This window comes from Polypterus senegalus, chromosome 15, assembly GCF_016835505.1.
Source record: "Polypterus senegalus isolate Bchr_013 chromosome 15, ASM1683550v1, whole genome shotgun sequence".
NCBI lineage: Eukaryota > Metazoa > Chordata > Cladistia > Polypteriformes > Polypteridae > Polypterus > Polypterus senegalus.
Genome location: NC_053168.1, coordinates 2,751,999 through 2,770,079, shown reverse-complemented (window position 1 = coordinate 2,770,079; position 18,081 = coordinate 2,751,999). Strand labels below are relative to the sequence as shown.

Genomic DNA, 18,081 nt, shown 5'->3' with positions numbered 1-18,081 from the left:
CAAGAAAATATTAAAACATACAAAGGCTCAGCATCCTCGACTACAGGCCATTTATCAGCCGCAGACTGTTCTGTATTGACGTCCTGTTCCCTACTATTGAGTGGAGCTCTCACTCTCAGCCCTAATAAACCTCGCAGCACAGAGCGTATGGCAACTCTCCGGCTACACCAGGTGCTCAAAGAAATCTACCTTATTATTTCAATCACTCTAGACATTAAGACAAGGCATAGAAAGATGAAAACAAGTTACTATTTATTAAATAACAAGACAAGATTTCATCAGACGAGGTTATACCCCTAAAACAACAGACACTCAAATAAGAAGAGCTACTGCCATACCCAGAGACCACCTTCTAGAATATAAAGGCAAAGACAACAAGAACCACATCCCCCTTGTTGTCACCCATAACCCACATCTTAAAACACTTCGAAAAAATTATAAAAGGACTTCAGCCAGTGCTACACAATGACCAAACACTGAAAAATGTATTTCCTGAATCGCCCCTCCTGGCATACAGACGACCACCAAACCTGCAGCAGCTAATTGTCCGAAGCTCCCTAATTGAACCAACAGAAAATGGCACACCTCCATACCTACAGAAAAGATGTAAAACGTGTGCCCACATTTACAATGCAGACCGTATAGTTATACCACACTGCCAACCAGAACATCACATAAAGGGATCATTCTCCTGCAGATCATCTAATGTGGTCTTCCTAATTCTCTGCATGAAATGTCCTGACACTGCACTCTACGTGGGAGAAACTGGACAAACACTCCACCAGAGAATGAATTTACACAGGTGACACATTAAACGTGGCAACACAGATGTTCCTGTAGCGGCCCACTTCAACAGCCATGGACACTGTGGGAGGGACTTTCAAGTCACAGGGCTTATGGGCAACTTCAGAACACAGCAAGAGAGAAAAGAATGGGAAGTTAAAGTGATGCTAAAATGTAATACATTACAACATGGCTTGAGTAGAGACATGGGTCTTATGGCCAGATATGAGGATTGTTTACATCTCTCGGATTGACAGACAACCTGTCTACAGATCCACATTGTATTGAAAAATTCATCACAAACTTCAAAAGACTTTGTTGGACAGTTATCTTATCCAAAGATCTTGACCATACATTGTTCTTCTCTCTCTTGTTAAATTAATCCTAGCCTGAATGAATCTATTATTTTTTACAATTAAGATTTCTCATTTAAAGTTTTGCCAATGTTGTTCCTTGTCCTAGTGTGTGTATAAACACAGCGAACTCCAGTTTCTGTATTACAATATGCCTGAAGAAGGGGTCTGAGTTGCCTCTGAAGCTGGCATATTGTAATCTTTTTAGTTTGCCAATAAAGGGGTCATTTTGCTTGGCTTTTCTCTCCATTCATAATGGCTAACATGGTACAACACCCTAATACTACTTACAGTAAATAACAATAATAAGCAATAGAAAATAAGATTGATAGAAAGTCTGGATAAAATAGTCTTTAAAAAAAGCTTACTGAAAGGAATCAGTGATGTCAAGGGTGAAAGTCCCAGGGCAGCGTTTGATTTAGCAATCGATGTTTATGACAATGCTGTTAACTGACGATCAGATGAAAACTGGTCACACGTGTCTTTGTTTTATTTTCTGATGTCGCTCTTCCGTCTTCGCTGTTTCTCTTCTTCTTCTGATGTTGCTTTCAAAGGAGACATATTTATTATAAAGATTCATGCCGTGGTTTCATAACACATGAATGTTGCATGCACCTGATTGGCTGGCTGTCAATATGATGGATGAATTTTGCTCAAACTCTTTAATCTATCTTTTCCCAGATAATAAAGTTTTTTGATGTTGCCTAAAACATTCCCATGTCCGTCTTTCCCAAGCTGTAAAACAGGTTTCTTCCATCTTAAAAATGTTAGGAAATTAAGACGCTTTCTAAATAAACAGGATTCTGGGAAATTAATTCATGCATTTATCTTTAGTAGGATTGACTACTGCAATGCGGTGTTCACTGGATGTTCAAACTGTTCTTTATTCAGCCTCCAGTTAATCCAAAATGCTGCTGCAAGAATTATTACAAGAACAACAAAATACGAACACATAACTCCAGTTCTTAAATCCTTACACTGGCACCGGTTAAGTTTAGGGCAGATTTCAAAATCCTCCTTTTAACATATAAAGCATTAAATGGCTGAGGTCTGGCTTACTTGTCTGAACTTATCATGACTTACAAACCTGAGCGCACATTAAGATCTCAAGATGTCGGTCTGCTTATGATTCCAAGGATTAATAAAATAACAGTGGGAGGTCAAGCTTTTAGTTACAGGGCCCCTAAACTGTGGGGTGGTCTGCCTGCTACTATAAGAGATGCCCCTTCGGTCTCAGCTTTTAAATCTCAGCTGAAGACTCACTACTTTAGTTTAGCACACCCTGACTAGAGCTGCTGCCTCTCTGTCGTTAGTCATTAGCACTAAAACAGAAGTAACATGATAGTTAGAATTGAATACTAACCCTCACCTATTCTGTTTCTGTTCTCGGTACTCAAATGTGACACTTGGTGCCACGGCCCACCTGCCAAGTTGTTTGTTTGCCTATGGTAAAGTCATCCCTGATGGAGGATCACAGGAATCATGGGAAAGAGGGGTCCTTTCATTGGATTGGCTGGCTGAGCACTGTTTCAGCCATGGAATGGCCAAATGGGGGAGGCAGCTTGATGGATGAGGTCTCCAGGACTCTAAAAATATCCAAATCTTATTATGGGATATCATCAACTGTTAAATTCTGCTCCGTACTTCTAAAATGTTTATTATTATGCTGGTGCCTTTCCCGAGGTTTCTTCCATTTTTCCCTACAAGGTTTTTATTGGGAGTTTTTCCTTGTCTTTTCAGAGAGTCAAGGCTGGGGGGCTGTCAAAAGGCAGGGTCTGTTAAAGCCCATTGAGGCACTTCCTGTGTGATTTTGGGCTATACAACAAATAAATTGTATTGTATTGTATTGTAAAACAAATTAGCGCTATGCTGTGAACAACTGTTGTAAAAGTGAGGTGTAAGGGAAGAGGATATGTCTTTTTTATTATAACTAGCGACTGGGAGCCGATCGAATCGGGCTACAAATTCTACGTTTGAGAAATCCATACTTTCTCTGCAAAGAATTATTTGTTTTTTTAAGTCCTTGAAATGATTTTGTTATCACGGCACTGATTTGTGCTCTAAACAGACCTTTTCGGCCGATGTAATGAAGAGCTTCCTGTTTAAACGGGGCTGCGAGACGTGAACTCAACTCTTTGGAGCACCTCATTTGATTTTTTCCGGCAAACAAATTTTCAAAACTAATCAGAGTCGGAGTAATAATTATGTTGGCGTGGTAATTTTAGATCTGAGATCGGCTAAAGTTTAAACAGTGACTGTTGTTAATACCCAGCCGTCATTACTCAGTTTATCAATAGATGTCAGAAGGATGGATGCAAAAACCGAACTGCCCAAAGATAGATTTCGACGTACCAAGCAAATGGCGATACGTTCTAAATTACTTACGGTTGATGAGCTGTCGAAGGGTTTAAGTCAGTCGACGATGTTAGTCCTGGAAAGTACGCCCCACCAAACCAACGTTCTAAAAACCAACCAAACTCACTGTTATCTGCTCGAATCAAAACTGACTTACTATACTCGGCCGTCCAGCGGCGTCACTGAAGCATTTGAACATTCTTAGCCAATCACGCAGTACTGCGTCCGCGTGTGCCACGTGATGTTCAAACTACAGAGGCAGAGTCCCATTGCATGGTTCTAACTTGTATTGAGTCGAGGTATTGACGCGAACACCATATATACAAATAGTCTCAAATTATATATAAGGATGCCTCCTACATCTGAATTCATCTTGTTGGTATTGAGCAAAATATAATAATAAAAATATACAGAATAATTTGTAGATTTTATACACCATAACAATGAGGGAGATCAATGAGCATGTCAACAGCCTGCATGAAACTGAGACCTCTCTACTATGACAGTGCCCCCCGCACTCTCTGGCTGCAGACATAGCAGCGTCAGAATATCGTCTGGCCAGAAAAGCAAGTGTTGTACATGTGGCTGGCTGCCTTCTTTCTTCGCTGTGCTGGAGGACTGAGAGCAGTGCATGGTCCACTGCCATTAGAGCTCCTCCTTGCTCTCATCTCGCCTGTTTCTGAATCCGTATAAGTGAAATGTCAACGTATTGACTTCTCGAGCACTCGTTCTCATGTCTGTGACTCGTGAGAGCGGCAGTAAGCACAGCTGGCTGGTCCCAGTCGAGTCTGAGGACATCATGAGGACTGTTCCAGTACGGTGATAAGTTTGTGCTTCACCAATTCCAACATAGTTCAAATTGAAAGCAAGCCTGTGGATGTCGTGGTGCATTCATTAAATGATGTTTTGCCGTACTCGTCTGAGGATGTGACTCACTCAATAAAGACCATATGTAGTACACTAATCCTACAGTCCAAGCGCACCTCCACGTCCATGGTGTGTGCTGACGATTTTCAACTTCACATCATTTTTGCAGGCCGCGGGTAGCGGTTCTCACAAATTGCACTCCATTTATGTCCTAGTCTTCCAATAAGATTTTGAAATCTGCTGTGACGTTTTCACTTTCCTTTGTGTTTCATTTCAGTCACTTGGTAGAATAAAACGTCAGATTACTGTAACGCACTCCTCTCAGGACCACCCAAAAAAGACATCAATCGTTTGCAACGAGTGCAGAATGAAGCTGCTAGAATCCTAACTAGGAAAAGAAAATCTGAGCACATCTCTCCAGTTTTGATGTCACTACACTGGTTACCTGTGTCATTCAGGATTGACTTTAAAATTCTGCTCATGGTTTATAAAGCCTTAAATAATCTGCTCCATCTTATATATCGGAATGTCTGACACCTTATATTCCAAATCGTAACCTCAGATCCTCAAATGAGTGTCTCCTTAGAATTCCAAGAACAAAACTTAAAACAAGTGGTGAGGCGGGCAGACGGCCTTCTGCTGTTATGCACCTCACATCTGGAATAGCCTGCCAATAGGAATTCACCAGGCTGATACAGTAGAGCAGTTTAAAACACTGCTGAAAACACATTACTGTAACATGGCCTTCTCATAACTTCACTTTAACTTAATCCTGATACTCTGTATGTTCAATTCATCATAATAATTACTCATGGTGGCTCTAAAATCCGTACTGACCCCTACTCTCTTTTTCTGGTTTCTTTGTGGTGGTGGCATCTACTCAAAGCTTCATGATGCTCCAACAATGATGGATGGATTAAAAGGCAGAAGTCTACGTGACCATCATCATCATCAAGTCCTCCTGTGAGAACCTTAAATCCAAAGAGGACTGTTTCATTTATGTTAGGTAGAATGTCCAGAGGGGACTGGGTGGTCTCATGGTCTGGAATCCCTGCAGATTTTATTTTTTTCTCCAACCGTCTGGAGTTTTTTTTTGTTTTTCTGTCCCCCCTGGCCATTGGACTTTACTCTTATTCGATGTTAATTAATGTTGACTTATTTTATTTTCTTATTGTGTCTTTTATTTTTCTATTCTTTATTTTGTAAAGCACTTTGAGCTACTGTTTGTATGAAGATGTGCTCTAGAAATAAATGTTGTTGTTATTTTGCACAAAATTCAATACAGCAGTATTTTGTCTCATGCCTAATATGCACTGAATATCCACCCTAATAAAAGGCTAAGTGTCTGTGTATCCGCGTGCCGGTCATGTCATTCCAACGGATGGTGCATCACAAACATTTGCAGTAATGAATTTTATTACTACAAATGTTTGCGATGTGCCATCTGTTGGAATGGCAAATACAATGGATTTTATTACTGCGTGCATTACAAAATACATTCCAATAGATGCAGCACTACAAACTTTAACAATGAGGTGTATGTTGATGACTTAGATTTCCAGTGCATGATCTCTATGTATATAAAATCCAACGTCTGTCTGTGCGTCTGTCCGCTTTTCATGAGACAACTACTTGACGGATTTAGATTGGGTTTTTTTTCAAAAATTTGCTTGAACATTTTTGATTTTGTGACTTTGCTCCTCGCACTAAGTATCATAGTTTGCTTGCCTGAGTGATATTTATAATCCCAGGCCGAGGCTGTTGGCCAAGGGGAGAGGGAGGCGTGACGTCAGGAGTGGTGAGCCGGCTGGGACCCTCCATACTGTTCTGTTTCACTACTACGCGGGCGGAGCCGCGGGGGACGGCTAGTTTCATATATTAATAAATGTATCACTTAGGAAATATTTACATTTATTTGCCCTAAAGTGCAACATGGCCTTGGCTTGCATAACTTAGTAGCCACATGTGTGAGACATTTATTCAGTGAGTTAGGAGGATTTTCTAAAATTGGAGGGGATGAGCTGTAGAAGAGGGCACTGTCATCCACTTGTGGCTCCAGGTTGTAACAATGAGGGGACTGTCAGAAGACACATGGAGTTAAAGCAGATGACGTTATGTAGCACCAGTGTCTTAAGGTTGAGAATGGTGACACCAGAGTCCTGGACTCAGACCCGTTTGTGTGAAGTCTGCATGTTCTCCCTGCGTTTCTGTGGGTTCATACTCCTGTTCATCTCCTGGCCATGAATATGACCTGTGACACAAAGGTGTCCCACCCAGGGTTGGTTCCTGCCCTCTGCCAGATGTCCCCATTTTCCAGAGCTGGAGGTGTAATGATGAATGGATGGCTTCCTGTGAGCACTCAGGAGGTTTGTAAATCCTGCTCACGCACACCACTCTATTTTACAGGAGGAGAGAATGGGCGTCATAGCCACAGACGCTCGCTACAGGTACAATCTGTCAGCAACGAGCGAAGACCAGGCGGTCATGAGGGCCACCATCAGCAGCATCCTTTCCACCATTGTAAGCCTTTGTATAATAAATGGCTGAAATTCACAGCCCAAAATTCCAGCCTTCTTCATGTATCTGAACCTGCTGTCTTCTTTTTATTTTCTCTCCTTCAAGTATAAAGACAGTGAGTCATCGGTAAGTTTTATTCTCATCTTTCTTGGACTTTAAAACAATGAACTTTAGCAGGATCATATTGTAATTACTTCCTAAATATACAAAGTAGCTTGCTAAACTGACCTAAATATATACAGTAAGTGGTCAAAATAATGATCATATCAGCTCAGGCTCTCTCAGTTATACTTGGTTCATATTTATCTCATTTAAGCTCCTTAAAGAACAATTGAATTTTATTCAAAAAGAAAAAGTGTTATTATGTCTAACATAAATACAGTAGTAAGGGTCCTCTTCTGTACTGATGCAGATTTAGGATGCGTCCTGGTGACATGTTTGGAAAGCTGTCACCAGCGCCCAGCCTGATGTCACAATCGGGACAGTAGACGTGTGTTTTTTTTGCGCACTTTTCTTCTATTTTTATTGTTGCTTCTACACGAGAGGGTACAATGTCAGTCCCTCATCTACATCATCGATGCACCCCATGTGACATTGTAGGCTAACGCAGTGCCAGGCGTAGTGACTTAGCGGCCACATTTCTCCTGACATGAACATTGACAACTTCTGCATTGTGAGCAGTGCTTAGAAAGCTTTCTGGTCCTTGCACTTCATCGTAACCGTCTTGCCATACAGCTACCTGCGGCACACTGAAGCATCGTCACGTGACTGAATTCACCAGGCATATCACAGCGGTTTAGTCGTATCTGATTGATGACCAACTGTGATAATCAATTCACATCGTCCACTAATGGCTCAGTTTCAGTTTGTTTTAAAGCTGCCGTTTGCAGCTCCTCGTTTACTCGCCATTGTGTTTGTCATTAAAGGCTCCACCCCAATCATGAATATTGATGAGTTATCTTAGTATTACCATAAATTGTCAGAAAGCGTAGAAATGTTCCTATTGTTTTACAGCATGATGTTACTTCATCCACTGGATGGTAGTAGAATGCTGTCCTCTTAACACAGTAAAGCGTATAATTACACGTTTTCGAAGAGTGTGACTCGGTTTTGACCGTAATTACATCGCATTCCTAGCCTGTTGACAGCAAGGCAGTTAAAGAGACCGTACATCCAAATATGCCAGCTCACGTAAAGTGTGTTGAAAAATAAAACAAACACAACACATATAAAAGCCATCACATCAATTATCATGCAAAATAATCTCGTTAAAGTTTAGAGGCCATTTGTCGATGCCCCTTTTGATCACATTCAGTTTTGGCCTGATCAATGTGTGGTCTTGAAACAAAGAGCAGCTGCTAAGTGAAAAGCAATACGTTTGCGTTGCTTTTAGGTATGACGCCTGATCTGTGGACATGACTTAAAATGCAAAACTCTCTTCTGTTTCATTTTAAACTGATACAAAAATTGTGTACTGCAGTGAAAAGCAATTGAACATTTGGTTGATGTGTGTTATAGTATGGCATGATAAAAATGTGACAAAAGTACGACGTGCACAGTATGTATTGCATTGCAATGTTGTTAATACTTTGGATTGTGTTTAATTTTGTCACAAATAATCGGCCATAGGAGGAGGAAGTGGAGCCATGCTGGGTTGTTGGTTGATTTGAAAGAAATTCATAATATAATGGATCAGCATCCTTGTCTTGTGTCTTTTTATGATTTACAGTGCTGCTCCGTCGAGTGTAAGGTAAGTCGACTTTGTAATGGACTCGATGTTGAGTATTTATTAGCCCAAAAATGTTAACATCAGTACATTTTCACGAGATGGGCCCTTTCTCTTCTCCTCATTACTTTTAACCTTTTCCATCCCTCTTGTCTGTTCATTTTCTACCGCCTGTTGAGATCGTCCTATGGACATGTGGTGTACGGTAGACTTCCTGTCCTGCTCCTCACCTTTTCCACCTTTTAGTTCCTCACCTACCTCCAAGAAACCAGTTACCACACTGTATCCTGTTCTTAAAAAAAACTTCCTGTTGTCCTTTCTCCATTTGTAAAAATATCTACCAAAATTATACCTATCAACATACTCGTCACTAAAGCATTGCACCATGGGGCTTTGCATGTCTGAAGAGGTTATGGAACTAAGTGCAAAGGGCAGGTAAGTCCTGAAGGACTTGGACGTCATACAGACTTGGGGCAGATTTCTGGATGGTGAAATTTAACGCAAGCAAATGTAAAATATTATATGTAAGACTAGGGGGCTCCGCTCGCCAATACCCGGGTTTGGTTAACCGGATATACATTTTAAAGAGATAATCTTTAAAGCGAAAGCGAACTGTCTCCTAACTGCGAGGCAGCAGCGCTACCCACTGTGCCATCGTGCCGCCCCACTTGTGGATATTCTATGGGATATTTTAAGCTGATGTTTTTATCTTTCGCACCATCACCACCAACTGTTTCAGCATAGTCAGTTGATACGCATGTAATCAATTTGCCATGTAACCGAACGACAATTTTCGTGTTAATTCGTTTGACTTTATTGTTTCTCGCTGTCATATTTAGATGAATGGGTGATTCTAAACTGGATCTTCGTAAGTGTGTGTGTGTGTGTGTGTTCATAAGTAAGCCCTTTAATGGATTGGTGTCTGTCCAGGTTAAGTGCTGGAATGCATCTGATGACCGTGGTCTTGCTTGAAAATAGTTGTAAGTACGGTGTGATTTGAAAGAATCTCATGGTAAAAGTCCCCATTTTTGCGGGACTTCCTTCCAAAAAGTCATGTCTCGTTGCAGGATTAGTCTCATCTTGTCCCAACATTTTTTTATTATATTAGAAAAAAGTGAACATGTTAGATCTGAATACACAGCAGGAGGTGAGAAACTGTTACGAGAAGGACCTACAAGCCATTATCTACAGTCAAATAATAGACAGAAGGAATCAAGAAGGCTATATGATGTTAGGTTATATATCACAATGTGTGGAGTACAAGTCAAGGGAGGTCATGCTTAAGTTATATAACACACAAGTGAGGTCTCCTCTGTGCTACTGTGCTCAATGTTGGTCTCTATATTGAAAAAAAAGACCAAGCAGCACCAGAGAAGAGCAACTGAGCTGATTTCAGGACTAAGAGGTCTGAGCAGAGAGGAGAGTTTGAAACGTTTCTGTTTAAGCAAACGAGGATTAAGAGGTGGCACGACTGAAGGGTTTAAAATTATGAAAGGAATTTGTACAGTGGATCGAGACTGTGACGTGTGTTCATCAAGGACCCTTTAACATAGATGGAAGCTGGAATTTTCACAAATGTTAGAAAGTTTTCCTTTACACAATGAACAGCAAAGGTAATGCAAATCGTAACAGTGCCAACTTCATCCACATGTACTTGGCACCCTTCTCATGTTTTCAATATTTCTGTCTCGGTATTTCCTCTTCTGTCTCATATTTTCCAGCCGAGGATTTGTCTGCACCATCTTGCTCACTTGTATGACATAACATTTTCTTTTTAGGCACCATAGCAGCAAAACTAGGTTAAACCTTTAGGTGGAAATCCTACTTTAATAATGTAATGCTCATGAAACTTTTAGTGTCCCAGATTATCAAGCTAGCGAGTGCCACCACCAAACTGTGGCTCAGTGTGCAGGGGACTTGATGGTTGTGGTCCGGTGAATCCTCTCTCTCGGTTTTTTTCTCCTCTTTTTTTTCTCTCTTGTCTCTGGGTGGGTTGAAGAGGTTGGGGGTTGTGTGGGTTCTTTATATGATTTTTTGATTTGTATCCCATTAATTATGTTTGGTATTCCATTGTCTAATTTAATCAAAAAATAAATCATCTGTAGATGGCCATGACTATGACTTGTATTTCTTTTATTTCAAAAGGCTGAGTCTGGAATTATGGGACAAACCGGAGAACCTGGTGGCCCGGTAAAGTATAAGCTCTGTTATATTTTCAGGCAGAGAAAAAAGTGAAAACAGTGAAAAAAGGCCTGGAAATGGAAATTCTTTTGTGTGGAGTCATCCTGTGACTCCTAATCTGATAATCTGACACTCTGTCGTGTTACGTTTTGTTGCGTTAAAATTGTTCTGATCTGAATAACTATTTCTGATTAATCTCCTTATGATGGATTTATGTTTTAAACATCAGGGATTTCAGGGGTAGCATTATTTTCTTGATGTAAACTTTAAGTTGAAAAAAAACATTGTACAAGGTCCCTTATTATCTAAATAGCATTTCCAGAAATAAATAATAAGAATGGCAAGTTTTGTTTTTTATTGTTTTTTGTAATTGATGCTAGCAAGACTGTGGAGACCCTTCAATAAATTGCAAGGTGAAATGTGGCTGAGCCTCACAGTTAGGTGGTTGAGTGTGAGACAGCGCTCAGCTGTTGTCACCAGGAGGAGCTGCGCTCACGGTGTCCTGAAACAGGTGAACACCGCTTGGTGAAGGTGGGAGTCCACCCTTAGCTCAGGTTGGTAGAAGGCTGCTTCTGATGATAGTTGTGATCCACACATTGTGGATCTGAGGCTGGTGACAGGCAGTTAACACCATGCAAAGCTCAGTTGGGTTACGTTAGCCCACAGCAATGCGTTTGGTGTAGTTGGCAGGACTTGCATTGTGGATGAAGTGAAGTGTGCTGTGGTGCAGTGCAGACTAGTGGGGTTGAGTGGATACCCTGGAGGCACCTCACTGTGCCAATATGCACCCGTTCCCCACAAAAACAGCTACGAAAGATGTTCATCAGATCAAGATGATTAAAGGCAAGCTGCTTTAGAGGCCGTTGTTATTCAGACATTGTGGATTGGCAGTTACCATGGCGCAAATCTATGAAATGAGATGGGTTGTGGTGTGAGTTTATGGAAATACACCAGGAGATGACATTATAAGCAGCACTGACATCAGCCATGATGTTGTTAAAGAAAAATTTACATTCATTCATATCTCTCTCTCTCTCTCTCTATATATATATATATATATATTTGTACCTGGAGATCCACAAAGGGAGAAAATGAATCACGTATCATAAAGTAGTTTTTATTCCTGAGCTTTCAGCCCCTGCCAGGTGCCTTCATCAGAGGATAATGATTAGACTTACAAGAATTCATGACAATATATAGTAAAAGATTACGGCGGGGAGAAGGTAAAGGGGGTTAAGTCAATGTGTTCAGGATGTAAAGTTTTATTTATTATGAACATGTTCTTCTTAAGTTTGCATATGCTGGATTTATGTCCAAATATCTGTTGATGGCGTTCTCATTTGATAGCCAAGATTCGGCCAGCTCTCTGGCTAAGAATCGCAACACGTATACATGAACATCGCAATGCCGTCAGAAGAAAGGACTCACGATTACTGATCTATACGCATACTAAATCAACAGGACATACATTTAACTGGGACAATGTACAAGTAAGATTTAAAGCCAATAATAAAAGTGCCAGAATCCTTGATATCAAATGAGAACGCCATCAACAGACACTTGGACATAAATCCATCAGATGCAAACTTAAGAAGAACATGTTCATAATAAATAAAATTTTACACCCAATACCCAAGATCACACTGACTTAGCTGCCCCCTTCCACCTCACCCCCCTCCATGTAATTTTTTGCTATATAGCGCCTTTGATTCTTGTAAGTCTAATCATTATCCTCTGATGAAGGCCCCTGACAGGAGCTGAAAGCTCAGGAATAAAACCTACTTTATGATTCGTGATTCATTTTCTCCCTTTGTGGATCTCCAGCTACAAATATGCAAACCGTATCACAGACCTTCTCTTCCAAATATATATGGAAAATATATATATACGCAAAATCAACTGGAATGGTCAAGCAAATTATATAAAATTTATATATATATTTATATTTATACCTGTGTAAATATATATATACTGTATATGAATTTTTCTATAATTTGCTTGACCATTCCAGTTGATTTTGCGTCTTCTCTCATCGTGCTAAGTATCATAGTTTGCTTGTGGTACCGATTTATTTGCATAAATCCGAGAGGCGCAGTGGGCCGGGGGGCGGCAGGTTGTGGCCCTCCTCACTCACGCGTCAGCCTCAGGGCGTATCTTGCCTTCTCTAAGCTAGCGAACTACAGAAATACTTAAAGGATTCAGATTGTTTTTTTTTCTATAATTTGAATGAACATTCCAGTTAATTTTGCGACTTCTCTCATTGTGCTAAGAATCATAGTTCATTTGCAGGAGCGATATACTCATGCTAATCCAAGGCAGAGGATGCGGGCCGAGTGGAGGGCTAGGCATGACATCAGGAGGGAGGAGCTGAGCAGGACCCTCCTTGTTGTCCAGTTTCATTACTATGAGGGCGGAACTGCGGGGGACGGCTAGTTCACTCATAAATACATTTTGTTTGCCAATGGAGCATAGAGCCTGGACTACATGTCTCCATCATTGTTTCTCTTGGGCTGACCATCTTGCCTCTCCCAGGTCATCCCAGTGGTCTTCAACTCTGACTCTAGAGTTCTTCTCCACGTAAGGAATGGTCTCACTCTCTTTCGTTTTCCTTGGGGGGGTTCCAATCCAAGGCATGACTTGTCATGCTGGCCTGCAACCAGTGAAGGGTGTACCCAGTCTATCTCCACTTTTTGCTCTAAACGACACTTATGATAGATTACTGTCCAGTTTGAAACCAATTCTGGCCACTGGATGTGTAGGATCTGGTGAAGACAGGTGTTGATAAAGGTCTGCAGCTTGTGTGCCACGTTCTTGGTCTATCTCCATAGCTTACTTTTACACAATAGCATGGACTTTATCTTGGTGCTGAACACCCACAGTTTAGTGTAGTAGCTCAGATTCTTGTTTGACTGTACTGATATCAGAGCAGTGAAGGTTTGTCACGTTTTGGTGATTCTGGACAGTACATCTTCGTTTGCCCCCCACTGTCTTGCACCCTATTCCATCAAGGTAGATGAAGTGTTTGACATCTTCTATAGCCTGTCTGTCAATGGTAATAGGAGCTGGTTGGGTGGTCTTGGCACTTAAGCTCTTTGTCTTCATGATGCTGAACTTCAGCCGCTGGCAATATTTCGTGTCTGTCTTCAGTTGGGTATGTTTGTAATGGTGTGACAACAGGCTGATGCTGTCCGCAAAGTCCAGATTTTCCAGTTTCTGTTTGAGGGTTCACTGTATACCTCTTGGTTGGCCAATTGCTGTCTTCATCTTCCAATCAATTACAAGCTAGAAGGTGATCTGCCACATTAGACATCCTTGTCTGACTCCAGTGTTAATAATGAATGTCGCTGACAGGTGTGTGTTGTGGATAACTCTGACAGTAAGATCCTCATTCAGGCTCTGGATTGCACTTGCAGTCTTCTGGGTTTGTCATAGTGTTTCAGAATTCTCCATATTACTGTTTTGTTCATCATGTCTAACGCCACTCTGACTGCTCAAAGATGATGCAGAGCGTCACTATCTGATCTGAGATAATCTTGCTCATCTCACAATCTGGATCTTCTCCAAAATCACCCAGGTCTAGACCATGCTTGATTTGGAAAGGAACGGGCTTTGGATTTGGACCAAAATACATCCCCTTACAATTCTTTTTTTATTTATTTCTGATTCCCTGATTTATTTCTGTTTTGTACAGTTTAACAGCTTGTTACATCCTGCATTCAGAAATACCAAACTTTGTGCCCGTGCACTAAACATTAAGATCTTTGCAAACTTTGTCTTTCCCCACCATTAGTATTTTGCACAATGTCATTTAAAGATTAAGTGATTATAAATTACTAGCCCACATAATCAGGCCGCTTTTTAAATGATTTTTAAGCACGGAGGAAAAAATAAACATTTGAAAAATCCGTAATTTAATAAACCACCAAGAAAAGTAACATTGCAACAATGCACGCTACGAACCAACATACAATTGTCCGTGACTGAAAACCGGAGGAGCGTCATAGCGCCTTCTCCTTCCAAAGTGAAGGACGGGGTTGAACGGCGCTCGCTCGGCACGCACTGCCCGCTTATGTGCCCGCCCCAACTCCCTACCTGTGTACAGTCCACACACACCTGTGAGTCACGTTGACTGTTAATTTTCCAAACACCGCCTCAGTCGGTTTCCACATTGATTTTTCAATGTTCTTTGCGGTTCCGGCTGCTTTTTTAAATATAATCCACCAAGTCACCCGACCATGGGGGGCTTTACAAAGGGTAGGGACGTAATTAGTGCGAGCGTATGACCCGCACGTACTGGGAATTTCTCGTTCGTGGGGAACAATTGGAAGCCACGGTCTCCATCACGAATGGGGTTCAACGGCTTACCCACGCCTCTCGGCGCCGGGTAGACACACGTTGATCCATTCAGTGTAGCGCGCGTGCAGAACCCGACATACAAGTGGATCACAGACCTGTTAATGCTCAATCTCACGTGGCTGAAAGCCACTTGTCCCTCTAAGAATTTGGACGCCGACCGCTGTTGGGTCGTGTAACTCTATAGCAGGCGGGAGTCTCGCTCGTTCTCGGAAATAAGCAGCCAAATCGCTCCACCAACTAAGAACTGCCATGCACCACCACCCACAGAATCGAGAAAGAGCTATCAGTCTGTCAATCCTGTCCGTGTCCGGGCCGGGTGAGGTTTCCTGTGTTGAGTCAAATGAAGCGAAAGGCTCCACACCTGGAGGTGCCCTTCCGTCAATTCCTTTAAGTTGCAGTTTTGTAACCATACTCCCCCCTGAACCCAAAGATTGTGTTACCCTGGTATTTCCCGCGGTCATGGGAATGACACCGCCGGATTGCCTGTTGCGGGGCCTGCATTGGTGAAGCAGGTGAGACGGTAATGAAACAGAGGCACAGGGCTTATTGGTTTTTAAAGACTGCTTCCTTCATTGTGTTCTAACCTCAGTTGTAAAGGAATGTTTTAAGGATCCCATGGGATACCCCTCGCAAACCGTTTTACACGCTGCATATGGCGATTAACCTCCGCAAGAAACATGCCTCTATGAACAGTCAGCGTGGGTCGGAGCTGCATGTTGCCTCTGCGACAGACGAATATAAATGACGCCATTTTTTCTGTGTCGTCGCGTCTGAGTTGGTGGGCGTGGCTCTGCAAGTTGTCGTCGTATCCAATGGTCTTGGAGTTGGTGGGCGTGGCTTCTTCCTGCGTGCCCCATAGGTGTCTCACTTGTCAGCGGCTTAGTGAATCCACGCCCCTTCCGGCGTGCTTTCCATGGTCATCTTGCCTTAGTGAATTATATATATAGATTAACTTGTAAAGAAACTCCTCAAAAAAAAATAAACACCCTCAGGGCCGTTTTTAGCAGTTTCGGGGCCCTACGTGGTTCAGAAATATGCAGGCCCTGGCAGCAGAGCCCCCCCAATGAGCTCAGGAAGGTGTTCTAATAAAACGTCCGGAAAAGGCCTTAGATGACCAGTAGGCCTGCATGTACGCTTGTGTGTATGCAGAGTGGTAAAATATTGATTTTGTTCTGGATCTGGTAAAGGCCGGTAATGTAGGGATATTTCATGACTTTATGGGGATCTCTCTGAATGAATCCGAAACGAATCTCTAAAATTAACGTTTGCTATAGTGCATTTGGCAAAGTTATGACAGCATGGAAATATTATTAGGGATTTAGGTGAAGATTGCAATTTGGATAATAAATTACCATTGTTAATATGACTAAGAGATGCACTGAACTGAATTTCCTGGGACTGGCACAGATGGCTGCAGTGCCATGGGCATGAAAAGGGGCCCCAGGTCCACAGCCCAACAACAAAAAAAATTGTAAGTCGGGGCCGGGTTGGGGCCCTAAGCGGATGCGTAGTTCACGTAAGCCTAAAAATGTCCCTGACACCCTTAACTGTTAAACTGCAATTGGTGAGTAGAATCAGCAAGCAAGATGTACTGTCAGATTCTGAATAACCAAACCCATGTCTTGCATTTTCCCCTAGGGAACTCCAGGAAGAGGAGGACCTGCAGGACACCCGGGTGGCATCGGTCCAATGGTAAGCGTGAAACATCTTCCTCTCTTTGTTCAAAATGACGCAGGTTTTTGAGTCCTGTGCCCCACCCTAAAATAGGGAAATTATAGAACCTCACCCACAATTTCATATTTAACACCCACTTTTAATTATTTGGCATCTGCAATTATCAGTAATCCTCAGATCTTCTCCTGAGGATGGCATTAGGACGAGTATTAGCTTAGAGTAGCGCACCCCATTGTAGTGGGGAGTGTAAACCACTCTAATGAGGAAGACTCAGAGTGCACTCCAGACTGGAGCTTCAAATAAAGATCTGAAAGAAAGACAATATAGAATGGAAGAACCAAATCATGAGTGAAGCTTTATTGGTCTACCACTTCATACGCTTCCATCTTATTTATAGAATTAACAAAACTCCTAAGAGGCGGTACCTTATGGCTCATCCATCCATCATCCAAGGATATATATGTATATATCCTAACTACAGGGTCACGGGGGTCTGCTGGAGCCAATCCCAGCCAGCACAGGGCACAAGGCAGGAAACAAACCCCGGGCAGAGCCCTTATGGGTCAATCAGTCATTATATAGTATCCTCCATGGGGTATAGCATGATCAGCTGCTTTGAGGTGGTGCTGCTTATTATGTTGTGTCTGTATGTTTAATGTCATTCAATAGTTTGGTCCTCATGAAACTGTGTTGGTGTATCTGGCAATCATTGTAAAATCATCAAAAGACGTATTAACTCTTTCAGGGCTGATGTTGACTTTTGTCAGAATGAGGAGTTGACGATAGCAATCAATTGTCAACTGTGACAAAACAAACCTTTATGTTTTATTTGGAGTCTTGTTGCTAGAAAGAATGTTAACTTTGTTGGTTTTGACCGAGATTTCCTGCACTCCCATGAGTAGCAAGGCACAAACAATGGCAAAAATGGCCGTGACACCTGGCCAGAGATCCAAGTGGATGTGTAAAGCAGAACACTCTGGGGACAACGTTTGGCCTGTTCTCTCTGAACTGGACTATGACTTGTCAGACTCTGATTTTGATACAAGCGATCGAAGATGATTGTGAGGTTCCGGCTTCAGCTGATTGGTCCCCAGGTATTTGTGGTGCTGAACATGTTTGAGTAGCTGACACACCTATGGCACTGTTCGCCTGGGAGGACTGCCACTTAACAATGACAAGAGGTAGAAACCAGAGCAATGCACTGCAACAGTGGCTACTGCTGCTGCCCCAGCCACGCAAAAACAGTCTGCCAGCCACAGCATGTAACAA

General features: G+C 42.0%; 1 protein-coding gene across 1 annotated transcript in view; it reads left to right on the top strand.

Annotated features, from left to right (window-relative positions):
- The window catches only part of LOC120516045 (collagen alpha-1(VI) chain-like), a 137,317-nt gene that overhangs the window by 37,053 nt on the left and 82,183 nt on the right, over positions 1-18,081 (top strand). The window contains exons 6-10 of the mRNA XM_039737480.1: positions 6,765-6,878; positions 6,981-7,001; positions 8,605-8,625; positions 10,747-10,791; positions 16,777-16,830. Coding sequence (XP_039593414.1) covers positions 6,765-6,878; positions 6,981-7,001; positions 8,605-8,625; positions 10,747-10,791; positions 16,777-16,830 — 255 coding nt within the window. The remainder of the gene's footprint in view (positions 1-6,764; positions 6,879-6,980; positions 7,002-8,604; positions 8,626-10,746; positions 10,792-16,776; positions 16,831-18,081) is intronic.